General features: G+C 46.1%; 1 protein-coding gene across 1 annotated transcript in view; it reads left to right on the top strand.

Moving 5' to 3' along the window:
* LOC125449666 (ras-related protein Rab-13-like) overlaps positions 1-17,507 on the top strand; it is a 49,542-nt gene that overhangs the window by 5,986 nt on the left and 26,049 nt on the right. Inside the window, exons 2-3 of the mRNA XM_048525521.2 lie at positions 4,605-4,761; positions 6,926-7,066. Coding sequence (XP_048381478.1) covers positions 6,943-7,066 — 124 coding nt within the window. The 5' untranslated portion in view covers positions 4,605-4,761; positions 6,926-6,942. The remainder of the gene's footprint in view (positions 1-4,604; positions 4,762-6,925; positions 7,067-17,507) is intronic.

Below are 17,507 nucleotides of genomic sequence, written 5' to 3'. Positions count from 1 at the left end.
GGCCTGCTGTGTTCATCCAGCTGTACACATTGTTATCTCAGATTCTCCAGCATCGGCAGTTCCTACTATCTCTGGGACTGTACCCAGTGTCATGTAACTTCCACCCCAGTCAAACACCAGCACCTCCACATCACAGGAATCATGGTAGATGGGTGATCATAGAGAGCAACTGAGGAACAAGAGTTGCAGTGAGTTGAGAAAAAACAGCATTAGTGATGGATGACTTTGCAGAGGAGCAAAAGCTGTCATCAGTTGGAGGGTCTGAGTTATAGGAAGAGCTGAAAAGGCTGGGGCTATTTTCCCTTGTGTATCACATGCCGAGGGATGCTCTTATACAGGTTTATAAAAGCAGGAGGGGCATGGCCAAGGAGTGAATGGCCAAGGTTTTTTCCCCAGGAAGGGGGAATAGAATACGAGGGGGCATAGATGTAAGGTGAGAGAGGAAAAATTTAGAAAGGGACTTTAAAGGGGCAACTTTTTCACACAGAAGGTGGCATGTGTGTGGAACGAGCTGCCAGAGGAAGTGGTGAAGGCTGGTATAATTACAACATTTAAATGACATCTGGATGGATGCTCAAATAGGAAGGGTTTAAAAGGGATATGGGCCAAATGCTAGCAAATGGGATTAAATTCATTTAGGATCTCATAGAGGGATCAATGATCGGGGAGGGGCGTAGATGAATGGTAAGGGGTCAGAATGTTTACAGTGAGGAAAGATTCTTTCACCCAGAGAGTGGTGGATGTTTGGAACTCACTGTCTCTAAGGGCACTCATAGATCGTAGAATCCCTGCAGCATGGAAACAGGCCCTTCGGCCCGACAAATCCACACTAACCCTTGGAGCATCCCACCCAGACCCATCCCCCTTTAATTCATCTAATCTACACGGTCCCCGAACACTGGGCAATTTAGCATGGCCAACCCACCCTAACCTGCACATCTTTGGACGGTGGGAGGAAACCGGAGTACCCGGAGGAAACCCACGCAGACACGGGGAGAATGTGCAAACTCCGCACAGAGGCTGGAGTTGAACCTGGGTTCCTGGCGCTGTGAAGCAGCAGTGCTAACCGCTGAGCCACGATGCTGCCCATAAATAGCTGTGATGCGAGCAGGACATTTACATGACTCTAAAACTGTTTGATGAGTAATTTTTTAAAACAATTGCACTGTTGACATCTGTTGCCAGTGCTGCTCCCACAGGCTTTATGCAGGATAAGGAAACTAACGCACCCCCCACCGCCACCCCAACCAACACAAGATCCCCCAGCAAGGATTCGCAAACATATCCAGCTGCCAAAATGAGCTTTGTCTTGCACAGATATCAGTCTTTGTTTGAGGCCACTTTTGGAATACCATGTTCAATTCTGGTCTCTGCTATAGGAAGGATGTTGTGAGACTTGAAAGGCTTCAGAAAAGATTTACAAGGATGTTGACGGAATTGGAGGGCTTGAGATAGGGAGTGGCTGAGTAGGCTGGGAATATTTTCTCTGGAGCATCGGAGGCTGAGGGGGTGACCTTATAGAGGCTATAAAATTATGAGGGACATGGATGGGGTGAATAGCCAATGTCTTTCCCTCAGGATAGGGGAGTCCAAAACTAGAGGGGCATAGGTTTAAGGTGAAAGAGGCCTGAGGGGTAACTTTTTCACACAGAGGGTGGTGCATGTATGGAATGAGCTGCCAGAGGAAGTGGTGGAGGCTGGTATAATTACAACATTTGATAGGCACCTGGAAGTGTACATGAACAGGAAGGGTTTAGTGCGGTATGGGCCAAATGCTGGCAAATGGGACTAGGTTAATTTAGGAAATCTAGCCAGCATGGAAGAAGTGGACTGAAGGGTCTGTTTCTGTGCTGTACTCCTCTGTGACTCTATAAATCTTAGTGGCTGAATTAAGTCCATGACCAGACAAGATGAAGATGTAAAGTGTAAAACAAAGATGTAAAGCAAGGGTGGAGGAGTTCAAAACTATTAGGCATATTTTTAAGTGAGAGGAGAAGGATTTAAAAAGGACATGAGGGACAATTTTTTCACACAGAGAGTGCTTCGTCTGTGGAATGAACTTCCAGAGAAAGTGGTGGACGCCAGGTACAGTGGCAACATTTAAAAGACATTTGAACAAGTTTATGAATAGGAAAGATTTGGAGGGATATGGACCAAACGCAGGTGGGAATAGTTTATCTTGGGAATATGGTCAGTGTGGACTAGTTGGACTGAAGAGGCTGTTTCCAAGCTGTATGACTAAATTGGTGTCAGTTGGGGAAAATAAATGGGCATCGTATCAATGCAATGTGGATAAAAAAAACTGGGGTTTCAATATATTTTCGAATTTGGAAACAATCGGAACAGTGAACTGATCTTCTCTGTTATAACAAAAGTATGTTTTTCCTATCTCCACCTCAGATACATCAATAATATTTGTTTTTACTTCTGTGGTTTTGTGTTTGCAGACTGAAGTGAGAGAAGAAGTGTTTGAAAAAGCAAGCTGGCTGGAGGATTGATGCATGTTTTGAAAGCAAGTTACCTGACACTCATTGTAGGCATTATTTACACAGCTGCTTATTCGAGCAATGTTAAAGTATGGTTGCAGTCAAATTGGATCCAAGGAGTTGTAAACAGGTTGAGTTTCGGTTGGTACAAATAGTTGATCGAGCTGTTGTCTCATGACCAGTTATCAATGATAAAGGTTTTCTGCTGGCCATTTCTCAGTTGAATAGTTTAGGCTATGATTTGATTTGATTTATTCTTATCACGTCAGGAAGGCAGTGGCCTAGTGGTATTATCACTGGACTGTTGACCCAGATAATGTTCTGGGGACCTGGTCGAACCTGCCATGGCAGGTGGTGGAATTTGAATTCAATAAAAATATCCGGTATTGAGAATCTAATGATGACTGTGAGATCGATTGTCAGAAAAACCCACCTGGTTCACTAATGTCCTTTAGGGAAGGAAACTGCCATCCTTTCCTGGTCTGGCCTACATGTGACTCCAAACCCACAGGAATGTGGTTGACTCTAAACTGCCCAACATCTTGTGGTGTTACTGAAAAAAAAACAAACCCAGAAATTTGGATCTGTGAGAACTGGCCACACCCATTCAGGCTGTTTAAAAAACCTAAGGCTTCCCAAGCTGTGTTTACTGAAGAGGTCCTTGCCAGTTCTGCGCCTCTGCCTTACAAACTCGCTTCAAACAACGGCAGGACAAAGTAATCTCTTAAAGTGACAGCATTGTCAGTGAGGCGTAACATGTAAAATAGTTGTGGTTTTGTAAAGTAGGCATACGTCTGACCCTCACGGGTTTTCAGAGTGCTATCCATTCAAATTTGAGGGCATCAAATGATGCAATGTCCATCAAATGAAACAGGCCCTATATGGGTGAGATATCCAGGATCTTTGGCAAGACAAGGATTATGAAAGTGTACAGCAGCCTGCCAATACAGGAAGTCCCTGGGTTAAGAATGGGTTCTACTGCTGAGCATGTATATTGGTCAATTTGTACACAAGTTGGAACATAATACAGTACAAAATAAAATATCCGTTCGTAAGTACAATTGAATGTTTGCATGTCGAATCCTTAAAACTAATCGTAAAATGGGATATCATTCATAAGTTACAAGATTTGTAAGTCAGACCTTTGTAAGTTGGGTACGCCCTGTATAAACAATGGCTATTGGATATTATTGAATTGCAGAGGGTTCAGAGAACAAATTTACTAGGATGTTGCCAGGAGGGGTTTGAGTTATAAAAATAGGCTGGGATGTTTTTCACTGGAGTGTAGGGGGTTGAGGAATGACCTTATTGAAGTTTATAAAATCATGATGGGCAGAAATAAGGTGAGTAGCATGGAATCATAGAATTCCTTCAGTGTGGACGCAGGCCATTCAGCCCATTGTGTCGACACCAACCCTCTGAAGAGCTTCCCACCCAAATCCAGCCCATCCCTGTAACTCTACAATTCCCAGCACATCTGCAATATGTGTGTGCAATAGCGGGACTTCATTTCAGGGCAGTTGAAGTGAAGACTGAGCTTCAGACACTGTGGTGCATCGGGGACGGGTATAGCTAGCGGGGCACTTTATTCCAGGAGGGAGTCACAGTCCTTTGGACAAGGCCATCTGATTTGATCAGGAACAGGAAGGTGTGACTGCAAGTGAGGAGGACCAGGGGGCCCACTCAAGGACTGCAATTGGACATGGGCTGGAGCATGAGTCTTTTCCGTAGGGCGGGGGAGTTCAAAACTAGGTGGCATATTTTTAAGGTGAGAGGAGAAAGTTTTGAAGAGGACACAGGAGCAGTTTTATCACACAGAGAGTGGTCGGTGTGTGAAATGAACTGCCACAGGAAATGGCGGATGCAGGTACAGTTACAATATTTAAAAGACATTTGGATGAGGACATGAATGGGAAAGTTTTGGAGGGATACGGACAAAATGCAGGACCAGTTTGATTTGGGAACATGGTCGGCAGCAGAGTAGTTGAACCTAAGGGTCTGCTTCCTGACTGTGATAGACCTCGGGTCATGTTACTTGCGGCTAATGAAAAGCTGATCACTCTCGATTCATCCACCGTGTCTCTTGAAACTTTTATTAGTTCTTTCTTCCATCCCTAGTGTCCTCTGAATGTATCAGAGTAATCTGCAGGGTGCCATGCCTCCTGCCTGAGACAGTATTGTGGAGACCACACTAAAGATGGTTCCATCCTCCCCTCCAGGCCTGAGCAGAGCCATGCAGGTGAAGAGGACAGAGGAAGACACTAATGTGACCGAGGTATGTGCAGTCTGGCATCCGCTCAGTTTTGTTTTATTACGACAGTTTAACATTGTTCTCTGCGCAGACAGTGCTGTGCAAATAGCACACATGCCATATGGAAACTGGATCCATCCATGGGGTGCTACAAACTGTGGTCTCTTTGTTACCAGCAAGAAAGCCCAGATAAACAGCGCCAAAAAGAAACGGCCGCAGGGTCTCCTGGTTGGGCTGACAACAGAGATGGCCAGTGGTGCTCCAGGCGCCAAGATGGCACAACAGGACCTCTGCTCCCTCTGCTTCCGAGGAATGGTTCGGGTCTGGAACACAGTGCCTGGAGGTTCGGTGTTGGCAGACTCAAGTCTGGCATTCATGAGGGCATTGGACAGTTAGTTGAATTGAATTAATGTGCAAGAGTACGGGGAGAAGTCAAGCGAATGGCACTCCGGTTTGTTGGAGAGGCGGCGCTGACAAGACAGGCCAAATGGCACCCTTCTGAGCCATGACACCTCCATGAAATTTGCCCTTGACCAAAGCAGGCCGAACCTAAGTTCTCACACAGAGGCTAGAGGCACAGGAAAAGGTGGAGGTCCTGACCTATAGGAGACAGTACCAATGGACTGTCGCCTCCCCCAGGAGAAGGTGGACCAGCCTGAGGGACATTAGCTACCACCTCCTATTAACACCTCCTGAGCTGCACACTTTTTCACACAGAACTGGACAGAGAGTATGGGAGTCTGAAACTAGGCATAGGTTTTTGTGAGGAGAAAGATTTGAAATGGACCTAAGGGGCAACTTTTTCACACAGAGCATGGTGTATGTATAGAATGAGCTGCCAGTGAAGTGGTGGGAGCTGATACAATTCTAACATTTAAAAGGCTTCTGGAAGGGTACATGAAAGGAAGAGTTTAAAGGGATATGGGCTAACTGTTGGCAAATGGGACTAGATTAATTTAGGATGTCAAGTCAGCATGGATGAGTTGGACTGAAGGGTCTGTTTCCAGGCCGAACAGCTGTATCACTCTCTAGAGATCAATGTGTGACAGCGGTATAAACGCAAGGAATTGATGCTATACCTATACAAATCTTTGGTCAGACCACGTTTGGAATATTGTGTTCACCTCAGGGCACCTTATTTAGGGAAGGATTTTAAAGCCCTGGAGTTCAACCGACGTTTACTAGAGTTTACCAGGAAAGGGGGATTTTAGGCGCAAGGAAAGATTATAGAAATTGGACATTTCCTTGGCACTGCAAAAAGTTGACTTTATTGAACAATTTTGACAGGGGAAGGAAGGATATTCTGTTTCCACTAGATGCTACATCAGTAACTAGGGGGGGTCACAATTTTCAAACTTCCAACTAAGAGAACTAGGAGTGAGAAATGTTGTTAACTCCTAACTCAGTTGTGAGGATTTGGAATGCACTGCCTGGGGTGAGTGGCGAAGGCAGATACATGGCAGTTTTGTAAAGAGATGCGCATTTTGAAAGCGATGAATTTGGAGAGCTACAGAGATAAGGGCTGGGGAATTTTTCCAGGTAGCTTTTTCAGGAACCCATGGGCAAAGTTATAAAATTCTATGTGTCCTTCACAGATTTTACTGGATGCTTGTTTTGTCTTGGTGGGAGGGGGGGGGGTGGAATTTGAGAAAAGCATTGCTTGCTTTGAGCAAAGGGGCAACACTTTTTAAAATCAGACCCCCAAACATTTACCACACAAGAACAAAATTGCTGGAAAAGCACAGCAGGTCTGGCAGCATCCGTGAAGGAGAAAACAGAGTTAACGTTTCGGGCCCAGTGCCCCTTCCTCAGAGCTGCTTGTGATTTACAGCATCCGCAGTTCTTTCGGTTTTTCTGTACCGCATAAAACTGAGAACAAAGATTGGAAGGGGGGGGATGAGAGATATTTAATATTCGATGTGATTATCATGATCCAATGAATGAAGGCGACGCAGAATGTTTTTTAAAAAGTTTGCAGGGAAAGTAAAACTTTTTTTGCAGGGGGTGGGGAAAAATAGTTTATTTTCTTTCTACGGATACAGATAGCAAATAAAAGGGAAAAACAGTCGCTGGGTGAGGGAGGGTTTGGCAATGAGCGGGCGTAGGTTTGAAAAAGCCACTCCTTCATCTGTCTTCCTTTCGTTTCCCCCCTCCCACTTCTCCTGCTAAAACAACAAAACTTCTCCAGTAAGGATTGGCTCCAAGATGGCGAAAGCCTACGATTATCTCTTCAAACTGCTGCTGATCGGGGACAGCGGGGTGGGAAAGACCTGTCTGATCATCCGCTTCGCTGACGATAACTTCAACAGCACTTACATCTCCACTATCGGTGAGTCTGGCTTTCCCCGTTCCTCCCCTCCCTGACTTTCCCTCTCTTCCCTTTGACTTTCTGTCGACTCCATTCTTTCTCAGAAACAGTGTTTTATCTGATTACAAAACAGAATTCTCTCACCATCCCCCCCCCCCAACAACTTTTTAAAAAATCGTTTCTTTCAAAACAGTACAGTGAAAGGGTTCTTTTTTGATTTTTATTTAAATAGTTGCTAATGTTTCCTGTTGGGTGAGTCAGACTGGGACCTCTGTGTCATTTTCCTCTGGCTAAAACTGATCCTTTGATTTATTTTCTTTCCTCCACCTTTTTCCCCCGACCCCGCACCCGCACCCGCACCCGCACCCGCACTGGTTATCCCAGCTCTCTTTTATTGAGTTTGACCGACTGCCCATTATCTCTCTCATCAAACTCGTCGTACCAGTGACTTGTGTGGAGTGGTTGAGGGAGGCACATGCAGATCATTGGTAGGTTTCAGCAGGGTGCAGTCAGTAGTTGGGGAGGGGGTCGTTGGTGCCAGTCTGAATGCCCACCCCACAACACACTCAACTCATGCCCTTAGACCCCATCCATTCAGGTGACGTGGAGGCTCAGTGGTTAGCTATACTGCCTCACAGCACCAAGACCTGGGTTCGATTACCCCCTCTGTGAATGACTGTGCGGATTTTGTACGCTCACCCTGCCCTGTGTCTGCGTGACTTTCCTCTGGGTGCTCCGGATTACTCCCACAGTCCAAAGATGTGCAGATTAGGGTGGAGTGGCCATGCTACATTGTCCCACAGTGTCCCGGGATGCGCAAATGAGGATGGATTGGCTATGGGAAATTGTCCCATAGCGTCCAAGGATGTGCAGGTTGGGGTGGGTTAGCCATGGGAAATGGAGCTTTACAAGGATAGGATAGAGTCGTTGAATGCTCTTCAGAGGGTTGGTGTGGACTCAATCAGCTGAATGACCTGTTTCCACGCCGTAGGGATCCTGTGAATGAACAGGGTGATGATGTTGAACCGTGTGAGAGCCCGAAAGAGATGGATGTTTCTGCCCTGCAGTGTAGAACGAGAGGGTGTGAGGGCCACCACTTAAAACGAAAAGAGAGTCATTGGTCCTCCCTGGAAAGTAGCAGAGATATTTAAAAGCATCTTCTTGACTAACATGGGAGCAAAGTGGAGTCGAGGCCATAGGTTGACCTGCCTTGATCTTCTCGGCTAGCAGAGGGATTGAGTGGCCTCCTCCTGCTGCTCACATGTAGGTTTGTGTGGAAGAGGCTGCGCTATAGAATGTATCCCTTAATTTTCTAATGGTTCAGCAGTTGTCCTCTAGCTTGGAGGTATTTGTGGGATCACTTCCTGCTCCGGGACCCAAATGCATTATCGGCGCAGTGATAAGGGAGTGCTACACTACCAGAGGAGCTGTGTTTGGACGAGTTGTTAAACTGAGCAGTCTGCCACCTCGGCTGGAGGTTAAAGATCACGTGGCATTCCTGACGGGGTGGGTTTGGGGTTTCTCACTGGTCAATATTTCCCCTGTCTAAAATAAAAAAAAAAGCCCAGGTTATCTGGTCATTTGTGGGATCTTGCTGTGCACCGTTTGACTGCTGAGTTTGCCTCCCATAAATGGCACTAACAGCATTTCCAGACAGGCTGTTGATAAATATGTTGACCAGGCTGACACTTCCAGTGTGAGAGCTGCGCTGTCGGAAGGTCGGTGCTGAGGGAGTGCTACACAGTTGGAGAATTTGTGATGATGGAGCACCATGTGGCATCAGTTCTGGAGGATTGCTGTGCTGTTGGGTGTTAACTTCTGATGAAACATTAAAGAAAGATTCACCTGCCCTCTCAGTTACCCCTTAGAGATTTCTCAGCACCATTTGAAGGAAGAGCTGGAAGGGTAGTTCACCCCTGTGTGTGGGGGCATATTGATCCTTCTACCAAAATCACCAAAATAGTTGCTGTTTCATCTGATCTGAAGTTTTGTGAGTAGAATCTGATCTGCAATATTGGATGCCCTCAGCAATCATTGTGAACTAGAGTGTGTGCACACCTCAGGGACGGTATAATGTGGGGTGAGAGCTCTTTTAGCTTTACATATCTGTGGCTCTCAAATGTGAAGTCAAAGAAAGTAGGTGCATTTTTTGTCACCTCTTTCACGACCTCAAACCATCCCAAGGCTCTTCGAAGCTAATGGGAGTTCTGAAAGGTAGCCGCAGTTGTGATGTTCAGAAAAGATTTTCCAGGGTTGGATCTACAGGGAGAGGCTGAATAGGCTGGGGCTATTTTCCCTGGAGCGTCGGAAGCTGAGGGGTGACCTTATACAGGTTTATAAAACCATGAGGGGCATTAATAGGCTGAATAGTCAAGGTCTTTTGCTCCAGGGGTAGGGAAGTCCAAAACTAAAGGGGCATAGGTTTAAGGTGAAAGGGGAAAGATTTAAAAGGGACCTGAGGGGCAGCTTTTTCACACAGAGGGTGGTGTATGTAGGGAATGAGCTGCCAGAGGAAGTGGTGGGGGCTGGTACAGTTACAACATTTATAAAGATCTGGATGGGTAAATGAATAGGAAGGGTTTAGAGGGATATGGGCCAAATGCTGCCAAATGAGACCAAATGGATTTAGGATATCTGGTCGGCATGGACAAGTTGGACCGAAGGGTCAGTTTCTGTGCTGCACAGCTCTATGACTGTATGACCAGATAATGCATTTGTTCTGTGATATTTGATGAGAAGATAAATATGGGCCCCAGGGACACCAGATAGGAGTTCCTGTCCTCTTTACTGCTGTTCTTCAAAAGTGCAGCCTTGATTTTTTTTTTTATATATGCAGACAGGAGCTGGGGTTAATGTCCTCAATGCCCAACGTTAACATTGATGTGATAACTACAGACCAACTATCTGTCTTTGCAGCTAACTGAGAAATATACAAAACCAGAAACATGTGCAATGTCCTTTCAATTGGTATTATTAAGTTTGTCTTTTGCATCATCTGTCTCAAAGCCTTGTAAGTGTTCCAGGATTTTTGGACTTCAGCGCTAAATGCAGGCAGAACAGGGTTAGACTCGGGTCAAGTGAGGACTGTAGAAGCTGGGACTGCTCACCTTAGAGGTTTACCAGGAGATTTGATCAAGGTGTTTGGAATCATGCTGGGTGTGGACAGAGTTCTGGAAGTAATTGTGTGAATCTAGTGTGGTGGGGGTAGGGTGCAGGGATTCAAAAATAACATGAGATTAAAAAGGTTTTCAGGCAGCGAGTCGTTAGGGTCTGGAATGTGCCGCCTGAGGTTGTGGTGGAAGGAGGGTTCAATTGAGGCTTTCGAGAGAATCAGACTGTTCTGAAAAGGAAGAAGGGTAAGGAGGAGGAGGACTACACTGATGGGCTGAGTGTCCTCCTCCAGCAGTGTAACCATTGAATAATTAGTGGGAGAAATATAATACCCAGTTTATCACGTCACACTGACCCAGCGTTGTTCTGGGAAATCTGGGTCAGGCCACGGGCAGGCAGGAATTACAGATTGTACTCCAGCTCCCAAAATTTCGACATAGCAGATCGCATATTCCCTGTCTTTTGCTCACACATTCCACAGCCAAAGCAGTGAGTTGGGCCAAGTATTTAGAATATAAATCAGTGATTAAATGACTGCATCTCGAAGAGTCGACAGTTTGCAGATCGAGAGGCAGTCTTGTTTTCTCCCCGCCCACACCTCCAGTGAGTCCAACTTCTACACCTTATAGAGATTCTCCAGTGCTGAAACATACCATTCGGCCCATCACATCGACTTCAAGCACTCTGGGCACTCTGAAGAGCATCCCACATGGTGAGACCCTTAGCCCTGTAACCTTGCATTTCCCATGGCTATTCCACGTAAGCCTGCACATCTGCTTGACACTACGGGGCAATTTAGCACAGCCAATCCACCCTAACCCGCACGTCCCTGGGCACTACGGGGTAATTTAGCACGGCCAATCCACCCTAACCCGCACATCCCTGGGCACTACGGGGTAATTTAGCACGGCCAATCCACCCTAACCCGCACATCCCTGGGCACTATAGCACGGCCAATCCACCCTAACCTGCACATCCCTGCTCGCTATAAGGCAATTTAGCATGGCCAATCCACCCTAACTTGCACATCCCGATAATGAATAAAGGAAACACTGGGGGGAGAATGCGCAAACTTGACGCAGACAGTCACCTGAGAGTGAAATTGAACCCAGGAACCCCAGTGCCATGAGGCATCAGTGCTAACCACAGAGCCTTTGTGCCACCCATCAAAGCCACGACTGGACTGCAGAGAGTGAGAGAGGATGGGATGGAGTGGGAGGGAGAGGGAGAGGGACTGTGACCTGTAGTCCTGACACTGGCTTAAGGACGGTATAATGGAATTTCCCCTTTAGGATCCAACGCCACCCACATGAGATCTCCCTCTATCTTGCCATCAGTAGAATGAGGGTCTGTCAAATTTGGTCAAAATTCCACCATTGAAGGCAGGGTAGAGTTTGAGGAGCGGTGTACCCGTGAGACAGCAACAAGTAAGGCCTGGCATTCTAAAGCACAATTAAAGCAGAAACCCCTGTCCAAAACATTCCAGAAACCTGCAGAAAATTGCTCCAATTAAAATTGAGGAAGGAAATTGGCAATTGAGGGCTGTGTCCTAAAATATTTAAATTGTCCTGAATCATGGTGTCCTTTTAAACTCGGCAACCATTTCCTCAAATCTTTTTAAAGCTATCAAACAATCGTTCCACTCGCCAACCTGTCCTGCTCAGGGGGGGGAAGAAAACCCCTTGCTAAACCACCCAGTTTGTGAACCAGGCAGGCCAACACAACTACTGCGTGATCCCAGGCTTCTGCCTCTCCTGCCAGGCCCATCTTGACAAATGTGCATCCTCGGCATTCCACCATCTGGATGTCCTTCCTGTCAGGATCACAATCTCCTGGATGCTAGCCATTGTCAATGGTGACTCAAAAAGTTGCAGGTTCAAGACTGCTGAACTCAGAAGTTGAGGAGGATAGCTGTCCGTGCCAGCGTTGAATCTGTCCCGGCAGAAGTGCCATAAATTTGATCAAGGGTTTGAATGCAATGTTTTGCCTCCTGTCCCAGGTAGACATAATGTTTACAAGCGGCAATATTTACTACATAGAGTAGCAGAACAGAGTGCAGAATACATTGAAGACAGCCACAGAGAAGATACACACAGAGAGACTAGAATTAACTTTCGAGAAGTGCAGTCAGTTCCCATGGATTCCAGTTTTGCTGCTGGTACGGGAGGGTTTTGAGTTATAGGGAGAGGCTGGGTAAGGTGGGACTAAGGTTGAGGGTGATCTTGTAGACGTTTATAAAATCGTGAGGTAAGGTGAATAGAAAAGGTATTTTCCCTAGGGTTGCAGGGAGGGGTTCAAAACTAGAGGGCGTAAGGTGAGAAGAGAAAGATTTAAAAGGGACCTGAGGGGCAACATTTTCATGCAGAGGATGGTTCATATGTGGAGTGAACTGCCAGAGGAAGTGGTAGATGCAGGTACAGTTACAACATTTAAAAGACGTTTGGATGGGGACATGAGTATGAAGGGTTCAGGGGGATGTGGGCCATACGCAGGCAAATAGGATTACTTTAGTTTGGGTAACTTGATTGGACAGAGAGTCTGTTTCCATGCTATGTGGCTCTGTTGCAAGCTTCCAAACTTACTAGCTGTAAATTTTAGAGTAAAGCTCCTTCTACAATGTCCCCATCAAACACTCCCACGAAAGGGGACAGCATGCAGTGAGATGCAGAGTAATGCCCCACCCCCCACCCCTCTCTCTCTCTCTCTCTCTCACACACACACACAGGGCAGGGAGTGCAGATTAGATACAGAATACAACTCCCTTTACTCTTTTAAACTAAAAGGGTATCTCCCTAATACATTGCCCATGTCATACATGCCCAGGACAGAGACTGCACAGTTAGATATAGTGTAAAGCTCCTTTGACACTCCCAGGACAGGAACAGCATGGGGTTAGATAAAGGGTATAGCTGTCTATACCATCCCCATTCCATCCTCCTCAGCAGCTACAGCTGGGAAAGAGTAGAGTCACCAGCCAAGTGTTGCTTGGAAGTTCTTATCCCATCTCCCCTCTTGTTCCTACTAAGGTGTAGTCTGACTTCCAGGGTGCTGGCACCTAACTAGGCTCATCGCAGTGTGAACCGAGGCATCAATGTTACATCCTTTCCAGACAATCTGAAGTGTTCACTTTCCAGCTTAAAATCCAGGGATCAGGATTTGGAATTGTATTTGATCTTTCCCCTCGGCACTGTCAGAGGGTCAGCGCCAAGAGCGTGTTGTGCTGTTGGATGGCCAGCGGCAAGGAAGTGCCACACTGTCGGAGGGTTAAATTTCACAGCAGCTGCTAATCCAGGGAAGTTGTTACCTGAGTTTATGGAAAAACAATAGATCCAAAACAAAACAAACAAAACTTCGCTTAAAGAAAAACTCTGATCACATTTCTGCTTGGCGGCGACTCTGTTGTAAATGTACTTTGATCGTCTGTCACAAATGCCATGTGTCATCCTGGGGTGGGGGCAGGCACTACAGAAATGCAAGTTGTTCTTTCCCTTCTGGGGAGCAGCTGACTGATGCCTCCCAATTTCCATCTGTTCGAAGGGTATGTTTGGCTTAGTTCCCTGCAAATTCTATTCTGGAATGTTTTGGCTCTGCTTACCGTGGAGAAAAGCTTCCTGACATCCCTGATGAATGTGTGCAGAACAGCATCGATGGGAACCCACAGGGTGGGAAGCCAGAGACACCAGACCTCTGGGCAATTTTTTCAGAATGTTCCCTCAGTTCTTTCATTCTTTTTAAACACCTCGGTTAGATCACCTTTAACTTTCTACCGTCGACGGAATGTAACCTCTTCAATTTAATCTGAAATCAAAACTTAATTCCTTTCCTCTGGGTGTCATTTTGATGTCAAACAGCTTCTGATGGAATGTGTCTGCGAATTTCCAGGCACTGATGTTCACACATCGAGGTGATTTTACATAGTGTATTGGATTAGCTGTTATGTCCCTGGTATCTGTAGGTGCTATTCCTGCTCCTTACCTTCTATTCCATGTTTTTTTTGTGCTTTTGTTCAGGTTCTTCCTTCAGTGCATCTTTGCTATTCACCTTGACCTCTTTCCTGTGGGACCCAGTTCTCCCATTTTCCCCCCGACTCCCCGCAGGAGCAAGTGCTCCATTCTCCCTAATCCCCATGGGAGCTGCTTTCTGGGTGAAGATGTTTCTCCTGAATTTGTGATTGGATTTATGAGTGACCGTCTTAAGTTGATAGACTCCTGGTTCTGCACACACCCAAGTGGAAACATCACCTTCGTGTCTACCCTGCTGGACCCCTTCCAAAACCCGAAAGACCTCAGAATCAGATTATCCTTCCCCACCTCAGCCCTCTCTTCACAAGTTAAGTCTTTCCCGGCATTGGTACACGCTCCATTCTGGGATCATCCTTGCAAGTTTTGCACAGCATCCTAATAATTTTTTCTTACAAGGAGAACTGAACTGCACACGTTAATTTGCAAGTCTCAGTATAAATGAAAAACTGTCAAATCTCATTCTGCTCCTGAGGTATCCGCCTGAGCACAGTGTTGAAATTTTATGGCCTTATTAATCCACGTTATTACTTCTCATGATTTACACTTTAATCCCTTTTCTCCTCTGCTTTGCTTAGACTCTACTGTTCTCTCATTAGGTCACCTATTTATTTTCTTCCTGCCAAAATATGCCACCTGAAGACTATGTGCCCATTCTGTAAGCCTAATAATGTCGTCTTGTACTTTGTCAGAGTGTTTACGGACTCTCTGCAACAAATCTGGTCACGTTGTGGCTGACAGAAATGTGGAGAGATAAAGACCTCAGTGTGCCCTGTTCCAGGAGTGTTTCTCGAAGCTACAACCCTTGTTTATTCTAGCTCTGCCTTGCTGTTTGCTGGCTGTGTTGTCAGCGTGACCAGCAATGTTTTTCAGTAGCATTTGGGTACTGGTGAGGTTTGGATAGTTTTGTTTTTTAAAATATCATATTACTGTTGGCTTACAGCCCGGCTCACTGTCAGTATTTTCGCCTCTGAGTTATAAGGTAGGTAGTTCTGTCCTTACTGAAGTTGTTAATGTGTGAATTAGAGCATAGAGCAGTACAGTACGGAAACAGACCCTTTGTTCCAACTCGTCCATGCTGACCGGATTTCCTAAATTAATCTTGTCCCATTTGCCAGTATTTGTCCCATGTCCTTCTAAACCCTTCCTAGTCACATACCCATCCAGATGCCTTTTAAATGTAGTAATTGTACCCTCCTCCACCACTTTCTCTGGCAGCTCTTTTTGTACACGCACCACCCTCTGAAACCATTGTCCCTCAGGTCCCTTTTATATCTTTCCCATCTAACCTTAAACCTATTCCCTCAAGTTTTGGACTCCACTACCCGGGGGAAGCGAACTATCCATACCCCTTTAGAAGGTCACCCCTCAGCCTCCAACACTCCAGGAAAAATGGCCCTGGCCTATTCAACCTTTCCCTATAGCACAAACCCTGCAACCGTGAACTGCACTGTGATAATCTAATATAGAATATTTCACACTTGCCCAAGAGCGTTCACTCACTCTGCATGATGCCTAGAAGAATTAGCTTTATTGTCACATAAGCACAGTGAAAAGGTTACAAGTCTCCTCTATCTGAGGTACAAAGGCACACAGCTACAGATTTAAGTTCAATTTCTTAGGGAAAAAAATTAGAAAAATAAAGAAATGAAAGTCTGGCAGTTAGTTAGAAAAATAGAGAAATAGGAGTTCAGAACCACAGTCATAGAATCCCGACAGTGTGGCAGCAGGCCATTCGCTCCATCGAGTCCACACTGACCCACGAAAGAGCATCCCAACCCTCTACTCTATTCCTGTTACTCTGTATTTCCCATGGGTAGTCCCTCTAGACTGCACATCCCTGGACACTACGGGGCAATTTAGCATGGCCAATCCACATTAACCTGCACATCTTTGGACTGTGGGAGGAAACCAGAGCATCCAGAGGAAACCCACGCAGACACAGGGAGAATGTGCAAACTCCACACAGTCACCCGAGGGTGGGATCGAACCGAGGTCCCTGGTGCTGAGGCAGCAGTGCTAATCACTGAGCCACCGTGCCACATATGTCCGAGTCCACTCTGAGGCTGGGAGTCCGTGCTAGCCTTTACTCCGCCAATGCTGTCCAAGGACAAGAGGTAAAACGAAAAAGAAGGAACACACGCAAAAAGTGAGGGGGGGGGGGGGGGGGAGGAAGAAAAGGTAAAACAGATGGAGCAGGTATGCTCCAGTTCAGGAGTCCTACCCCTCTGCCATCTTGGAGACATCGCATGATATGTAAAAGCTCATTGTAGAGAAGGCTTTTAGCGCATTTGACTATAGCCAATTTGAGCACAGTAAGTGATAATGACCAGACAATCCGTTTTCAGTGAACTGTGGATGCTGGAAATCGGAAACAAACCAGGTGTGACAGCATCTGTGGAGAGAAAGCAGGGTTGACGTTTCAGGTAGATGCTCGCTCTGGAGTATGGACTGAAATAAAAAGCCTCCTTCTGAATTGGGATCTAAACCCATAGGTTCCCCGTGTTGGTGGGGTTGGGGGGAAGGTCAGAGTGAGTCGGAGTTGAGCCTGCTACCATTTGGGAGAGGTTTATGGTAAACACGCAGTTTGTTGTCAGTGGTAGAGGGACGGGCTGAACACTTTCAGCAGAACAACTGAGAATGAAATTGAAGGAAATGAGAAGCCAAGTTTGGAGTTAAATATAAAAAAAACCTTTCCCTGGGAGCAGAATCACATCTTTAAGAATGCAGATCTGCACGAGTCTGACAAGGGAACGTCTGCTAGGGCACAAGTCAATGAAGGTTGATGTTATCGGTAAGGTGTTTGCTTACAGATCTCTGCAGGGCTGTAGTGGTGTGTCGGCTGTTCAGCTAGAAGGTTCTAGTCCCACCTGCTCCAGAGGCATGTTGGAACAAGTCTGGACAAGTTGATTTAAAAATACGTACAGATACATGCTTGAAAGACAGGTGCGCTCCCAAAATGTTAATTTCCAAAGATCACAATTAATTTAATTTACTCATTGACAAGGCGTGGGTGTCACTGGCTAGGCCAGCATTTATTGCTCATTGCGACTTTGCCCAGAGGGCAGTTTAGAGTCAGCCACATTGCCGTGTGTCTGGAGTCACATGTAGGCCCAGACCAGGTGAGGATGGTCATTGAGCCATCTGGAAACAGACCATTTGGTCCAACTCATCCCATGCCAACCAGATATCCTAAATTGATCAAGACCTGTTTGCCAGCATTTGGCCCATATCTCTCTATCCTTTCCTATTCATGTACCCATCCAGATGCATTTTACATATCGTAATTTGCTTCTCTAATAACCCAGAATGCACATTCCAGTCAGTGGGGA

This window comes from Stegostoma tigrinum, chromosome 47 (genome assembly GCF_030684315.1).
Source record: "Stegostoma tigrinum isolate sSteTig4 chromosome 47, sSteTig4.hap1, whole genome shotgun sequence".
Lineage (NCBI taxonomy): Eukaryota > Metazoa > Chordata > Chondrichthyes > Orectolobiformes > Stegostomatidae > Stegostoma > Stegostoma tigrinum.
The sequence above is the reverse complement of the archived record's forward strand: the minus strand, read 5'-3'. Positions and strand labels throughout refer to the sequence as shown.